The sequence below is a fragment of the Cynoglossus semilaevis genome, chromosome 1 (assembly GCF_000523025.1).
Source record: "Cynoglossus semilaevis isolate Cse_v1.0 chromosome 1, Cse_v1.0, whole genome shotgun sequence".
Lineage (NCBI taxonomy): Eukaryota > Metazoa > Chordata > Actinopteri > Pleuronectiformes > Cynoglossidae > Cynoglossus > Cynoglossus semilaevis.
In genome coordinates, this window is record NC_024307.1 from 10,887,276 (window position 1) to 10,894,763 (window position 7,488).

Genomic DNA, 7,488 nt, shown 5'->3' on the forward strand with positions numbered 1-7,488 from the left:
AGGGCTGGGGGGGGAGGGGGGGGGGCGCTCATCTCATCAAGACTGATGCTCGGCATATAAAAAGTGCTTCAACTCTGTTAGTGATACTGTACGCAACCGTCTGGTTCTGTAGCTCTATAGATATCTGTGTATATCATCTGATAGCAAAATACTGGATACAAAATACTCACTACTGCTACACCAGCACTAGACTGAACGAGGAATCCACGCATCATTAAAGTCATCCTGTTTGCCTGAAATCCTGATGTGACTGTGTTTGCCTTTTCAGTGTGAAATTGTGTGACTAAAGAAAAATATAAATCTCTCCTCCAAAAAGGGGCGGGGGTGCACTTTCCAAAATGGCCTGGTCTCACGCCGTACGAAATGAACAAACGAAAAAAAAAGAAAACAAAAAATAATGAAGATAATATGAAAAAGAAGCATAATCACAGATCACGTTAATGATTTTTTTTTCCTTTTGAGAGGATAATAATAGCGATAATAAAATCGTAATGCTGTGTCGTTACAAAAAAAAAACATGACAGAAACCCTTTAGACGAATGCAAACGCGACATCTAGTGGAGACATGAGAAGCCTGCACTTTGGCAATAATAGGAAAAAAAAATAGACAAAGATATCAGAAGCTTCATTATGACACTAATCAGAAACACAAAAATGAGCCGAAGCCACCGACGATAATCCCGGTGGCCACGGCTCGACTTTGCTACATGTCTGTCTAAGCATTACAAGAACTGGAGATGATTAAAAAAAAACAAAACAAATTAAAATAAAAGAAATTTGGTTACATGTTTGAAACAACAAATGATACCTGCAAATGCATGGACTGATGAGCTACAGGTTCCCAACAGCTGTAAGAGAAATACTTAAAGGATTATTGAGATAAGGAATGCTGGCCTTAATCATACAATCTAACGTACATCCATTAAAAAAACATGCTACAAGGAAAAAAATTAGTATATAACTACACTTGTCTCTTAATCTTTAAACAATAAATAAATGAAGATTGCACTGTAATTGGCATGTAAAGTACTGTATGCAAATATATAGTATAAATAAAAACCTAGAAAAGAACTCTACCTTAACTTTCCCATCAACTTTGGCAAAGGTGTTTTTTTTTTTCTTTTTGAGCTAGTAAACCACTTTGCTTACTGACGTACAGGAGCAAGGCACAGCATGGACAGAGAGGACGAGATACAGCATCAGACGGGAGGAGAGAGAGCAGGAGGAAGGAGCAGGTGCAGGAGGAGGAGGAGGAGGATGAGAGCGAAGGGGATGACAGGATGATATCTCCCCTCTGTAAGGTCTTTTCCCTGAGGTACATTAACAGGCTGCCAATCAGAACTGAGCAACACCCCACCCCCACCCCCACCCCGCCCCCGTACTGGGAGCACCATGCTTTCACCGCCTGTTGGTAGTGGCTGAGTAACGTAACATGAAGGTCAGAGTGACTTCTTTGGATCATCAGGGGATTTGTGTGTATCGTTGTACCTTGGCTTTTTGTTTCGCAGTTTTGGGGGGTCGGGGAGAGGGGGGGGTTGCGAGGAGGAGGTTGTCATGTATGTGTGTGTGTGTGTGTGTGTCAGAATGCCCTGTTCTGCTGTCGAGCTGAGTTCTGTGAAAGGCTGCTGGTGTGGTTTTTGGTGAGTGAACATTATTTCAAGTCCCCAGAGAACACGTCCCTTTGAGGGGAGAGACCACGTACTGGCTACTGCTCTGATTACATGTCAATAAAGCACCGTTTAAAAAAGACAGAGAGACAGAGAGAAATGTAGAGAGACTGAAAGATGGTGTGGATCTGTGAGAGCGAAGGGGGAAAAAGAAAAAAAAAAAAAAGTGAGAGCAAAGGGGGGAGAAAAAAAAAAAAAAAAAAAAAAAGCGAGGCAGCCAAAGCCACAAGGCAGAACATGAAGAACAGGAACACACTGAGAATGGTTGAAATGGGTTGACTCACAGAGCAGTGGGGGGGAGGGGGAGGCTCTAGAACAGCGCTGGTGCTCTGGCTGCGGGACAGATGGGTTCATGTCAAAGGGTAAAGCTCAAGGTAACTCCTAATGGCTTTCCTGGTTAACGCAAACACACACAGACGGAGCTCTGAGAAAGGCAGCTAGCAGGCTAGCAGGCTAGCTGGCTGGCTGTTAGCACCTCTGGGTCTGCGACGCTACTGGCACATTGCTGCTAAAGCCACAGTTTTGTTTGAAGAAGTCAGTCAGTTCTTCGACACGCAGCGATGTTGACAGAGGTTACAAAATCAAGTGGAACGGAACATAATCCAACATCGACCAAATTATCCAAGTGTTTGTTACCCTAGCATGGCTAACAGGAGGCTCACCAATGGGAGTAGATGTTTGACTTGGATTTTGTCCATTTTCTACTGCTCCAAATATCACTGCAGTGCAACATGAACCACATTATGACTAGATACGACTGAGGGAAACCCAAGTATATGACGTTCCCACGGACTGAAGGTGAAAGACAGCAGGAACACACACTGGCTTATGTTTCACAGATGGTCAAAATGCCCCCTCCCCCCACCCAAAAAACCAAAAAAAAAAAACTGTAATTGTCGCTACATGAAGCTGCACCACAAGAGACAATCGGATACAAAACATGCCTTTTGAAGGACTTGAAACTTTGTTTTTTTTCTTCAAGGAGAGGAGGTGGAATACATGTGTCTGAACCTTCCGTTTGCTTTGTAACAGTCTCACACTCTCAGCAAAAGCAACTTGGACTATGTTGGATCAAATTCCTTCTTTACACTGACACCACTCGGTCACCACAAAAAAAAAAAAACTGCCTGCGTGTAACAAACTGACGGATATCTCCCGAGAGAAACAGTTTTTGAGATGGTACAGTTGGGAAGGGCACGGTCCTTCCTGGTAAGTTGCAGCCCATCACGATCCAAGCACAGGCTTTACCTACAGTGTAAAAGCCTGAGTACTTTATTCACGGCCTCAGATTTGAATACCTACAAGTGTTCATTCACCTACTGATTCAGGATCAGCGATTTCAGGGCTCCTTCAAAGAGTTGCACGAGCTACTGAACTGACCTCAGAGCTGCTGCTGCTGTGAGCACCTGGAGTAAACTCCACCAATTTTACACTGCACTTCAGACCTTACATTGCCATCACTTATATTACATCACTTCTAGAGCATCATAGATATTTGCTATAATATATATATATTCATACTGTGTATATATATATATATTAGATTACTGGTTTTCCATTCTTTCTTAGATATAATAAAATCACAGGATAGCAGCATCTTACACCACACACATGGATTGCATCGCTTTGGTAGCTGAACGAGTGAGTGAGTGATTGACTGTTAGAAAGAAGCTGAGTGGATTAAAGTGATTGCCTTCTTCGGTGGAAATGTGTGTTTTTTTGTTTGTTTTTTTCTCATTGTCATTGCATGAGTGTTTGTAACTGTAAATGTATGCATGTGTGCATCAGTCTATATTGTAATAGTGGATGCAGGTTGAACAAATTGACTGACAACCTGTAGAGAAGTAACTGAATTAACTGAATAATGATAACAATAATAAACAATAATAATTATATGGTACGAACGGCGAGAGCGTTGAAGGCATACATTGGAATATGGCTGACTGGATAATGACTGCAGCAAAAAACCCGAACAACAACAACAACAAAAAAATAACTTTGAAATTCCAAGGAAAAAAATATCGTAAGGCAATGACTTTTAAGAAATATACACGAGCTCTAATCAAATATGTTTTAAAAAGATAGAAAAAAAAAAAAAAAAGGAAACATGCAAGTCAGTCTGAGGAGCATCTGCTTTGCTCACAGCTATTTTTAAGGCTTGATTATCAGTTTGTTTTTTTTCAGATTCTGTGGAGGTGCAGCTAAGACTAGGCTTCCTTCCACAGAGATCCTCAAGTGAAACAATGGACAATGAGACAGAGACGACAGAAACGTAGAGAGAAATGAGACCGAACCGAGTGAAGGCAGAAGACGACAGGAATGAAGCCTGAATCTAAACTCTGAATTAAAAAAAAAAACAAAACATACAAAGCCGTAGAAGTACATCTCAAGTGTTTTTGATTTCATTCTGTTCTTTCATAGAAGATTTTTCTTTTAAAAAGTTTCTCTGTGATTTAGCTTTTTTCTCTTTCTATCCTTTTCTTTTTAGTTAAATTCCCTCACTTCATGAAGAAGTACTGCAGCAGGCAGGCGATGAGGATGGAGAAGCCTGCAAACGCGCACACAATCAGTGCCGCGAAGCGCTCGTCGCTGGAGATCAGGCCCGTCCCTTTGCCACCGTCCACGGGGCACAGATCGCCCGAGGAAGCAGACTCCTGCCGACGCAGCGTGAACAGAGATGAAGGGCTGAGCGGTCCGCAGAGTTCCTGGCATGTGTCCTGGCAGCGGCGGCAGGCACCCACGCGGAACCGATAGTCTGTGTTGCTCTGGAGGCCGGAGATCTGGAAAGCACCATCCTCTCCCTTAAAAACCTGTGAAGAAAAAAATGGATTCAAATAATCTACAAATGCAACAGTGATGAACACAAACCAACTGATGTTGCTTTGTGTTTGAAACCTTATTTTGATATTTTTCATTATGCAGGTTTGTTCTGTCTCTAAATGTTTGCACCAACATCAAAGATATATTTATTTTCATCATTCAACATTCAGTCTGCAGGGTTCAACAGTAGACAGAGTAGATACACCTCAGATATACATAAAGTATACAGTAGATATACTACAGTATAGTATATGTATACCATGGTCCAAATGCATAAATGGAGGTGCAGTACTACTGGCAGCTGGCTTGTGTACGCACTAAGAAATGAAGTAAAAAAAATACATTTTCCATCTACATACTAATGTGTACCACCAGTCTTTCACTTCAATCACCCAGTAATTGAATAAGAGTAAATGGACTGTGTGATGAATACATTTCTGTCTGAAGTCTGCAGTTTTACTCAAGGTAGAATAGAATATTGCTGCTCCTGCAGAATTTCTAGAGATGCATTGATTCCCAATGCAGGTATGAGAAAATTAAATCAAGATGCATTCAATATACAAGCAAAATGTGTTTGTCAGAGACTTCACTCTCACTGCAAAAACAACTTTCTGCAATCAGAAAATTATCCCAGCATTTGCCAGTTGTGATTTCCATAAAAATCACTATAAATGACCTGTGTGAAAAAGGGCTTCAGCTCCTGACGCTGTCCTCATACAACCGGTGTATTGGTGTGTGTGTGTGTGTGAAAGCGTCGACGTTTGTTTGGGACACACACACCTGTTTGTATTCTGATTCACGTCCCACCAGCACCTGGAGCACATAGCTCAAAGGATCCCCTCTCATTGGTGGGATGGTCTCCCATGTGATCTCACACGTGTTGCCCTCCAGCTGGTGCACTTTGGGAGCTGCCAAGAAAACAAATAACCAGAATGTGACACAGTATCCATCATAGATCTGGGTTTCATATTTTATGTTTGTACCGTTGGCCATGACAGAAGATGAATAGAAAGAGTGGGGATGCATTCCATTCATCTGGTGCTTTTGGGCTATTTCGTTATTATATTTGTTTAGTTCAAAAATGATCAGCCACTAATGTCAGTCACTATAATAATAATAATAATAATAATAATAATAATTGTACATAAATGTTGATGACTATTCCTGGTCAAATACAAGGTTAAATTAAAATAATAATAAAAAAACCCAACAAACTATAGTTAGCACGTCCACCACAGTAGGTTGAAAACAAAAGAACAAAACAAACCATTAAAAGACAATAACAGAGTACATGAAACAAAATGGTCAAGGTTAAAAATAGACGGTGAATTGTAACAGGCAGAAAGGAAGCTTCAACAAGCAGGACCTGAGAGTGGATTTGAAGAGCACTAGTGAAGTGAAGTCTTAAAAAGGTCAATTTTACTGTTGTACAAAGAACGTCAACGTTTGAAAATCCAGCACCACTGATCATCAAGCCTATGCGATGACTCGTACTTCTGCTCTCCAGCTAAATCAACAGTCTGCTGCACCTTCACAGCCTCACAGTAAACACCATGATCAGGTGAGTGGAGCCGAGGGTCTTCACTGGAGCAGCAACCACTTAAGTTGACAGTGAAGATCACGGCTTTTGACCATGAGCTCAGTGAACACAACACAACATACCAATCCAGATCGAGGTCTAGATCACGTAAAATGGGTTTTCTGGTGCAGTCTACCTTTGAGGGCAGGTGGTACGGACTTGGTGGTGCAGAAGGTGTGGGTGTCAGAGAACGGGCCTTCTCCAGCATCACTGATGGCCTGTATTCTGAAGCTGTAACCGCTGGACTCAGTTAGTCTCTGGACCTTGTAGGTGTGGCTGGGCCCACGGTAGATGGTCACAAACCTGGACAACCAAGAGATTCAGGCAGAAAGAGTTCAGTGAAATTCTAAAACAAGAAACATGAAGTTAGACGGATGGACAGACGGATGGATGGATGATGGATGGAGATAAATAGATATATAGATACTTACTACTCCTTACTTGGAGTAAATGGTTAACTTGAGATCTGTCTATCAGCGTAGTTATCCCCGACAAAGGCCGATTTTGACTATGAACCCTTCTGTCCCTCTGACTGCACACCTCGTCACTCTTGTACTGCAGGGGCTTATTCAAAAAGTTCTAAAAAAGGTGACGTGACACTATAAAGTTTTTTATCCTCACCGGTGACTAATTCTAAAGCAGTGGAATTTCCCAGTTTTTTTAATTTGTCTTAAAAGCTTCTGAAAAGCTTCTTTTCTTTTCACTCTTGAGGTTAAGGGTCACGCTGTTGTTTTTGATTCACAAGAATTAACATTGACGTTAAAAGTACCATCATACTGTGTGTTTAGTGAAGGACGTTTTGGTCTGAAAAGGTTTAACTAATTCGCCCAAAATGAAGTGTTTTTAATTAGTTTGATAGCAGATTAATTGAGAAACTCAGCAGGAGCAAAATAATTGAGAAGTGGAGAAACGTGAGGGCAAAAGAGCTCGTGAGCTGAGGAGCAGCGCTGTAACTGCAGGGACGAATTGATTGTAGAAAAGAGAGCAATTATACCTAAGCTTTTCTTCTGGAGTTGTTTCTCCTGCTGCAGTGATGTTTCAAAAAAATCAATTTTTCACAGAAGGTTAGAGCTGTTTGTACCTCACCACAATGCCCATGTTGCCATGACACCGTTGCATGGTAATGAGGTGAGCACCGTTTCTCCTTTTTTCATTTTCAAAATGAAAAAAAAAAAAAAAAACACACACAAAAACAAAACACAAACACTTGTTGCGCTTGGAAAGGGCAACAAGTGAGTAAAGAAAACAAAGACTGATGAAAGTGAGAGAGCGGCCGGAGCAGCAGCAGCACGTCTGCGCTCAGGGAGATAAGGAAGGACAAACGGAGGATCAGAAGAGACGGAGGTGAAACGGGGTTTAATATTGTGCTGCTGTGGCGTCTATTTATCTTTGGTTGCTCCAATAACACAGAGCGAGAGCAGA

The 7,488-nt window shown here is 41.5% G+C and overlaps 1 protein-coding gene across 1 annotated transcript in view; it reads right to left on the reverse strand.

Moving 5' to 3' along the window:
* Nucleotides 1–2,634: 2,634 nt before the first annotated feature.
* Nucleotides 2,635–7,488, reverse strand: part of fndc3ba (fibronectin type III domain containing 3Ba) — a 105,920-nt gene continuing 101,066 nt past the window's right edge. The window contains exons 25-27 of the mRNA XM_008310320.3: nucleotides 6,203–6,369; nucleotides 5,268–5,395; nucleotides 2,635–4,477 (exon numbers count right to left, since the gene is read on the reverse strand). Coding sequence (XP_008308542.1) covers nucleotides 4,166–4,477; nucleotides 5,268–5,395; nucleotides 6,203–6,369 — 607 coding nt within the window. The 3' untranslated portion in view covers nucleotides 2,635–4,165. The remainder of the gene's footprint in view (nucleotides 4,478–5,267; nucleotides 5,396–6,202; nucleotides 6,370–7,488) is intronic.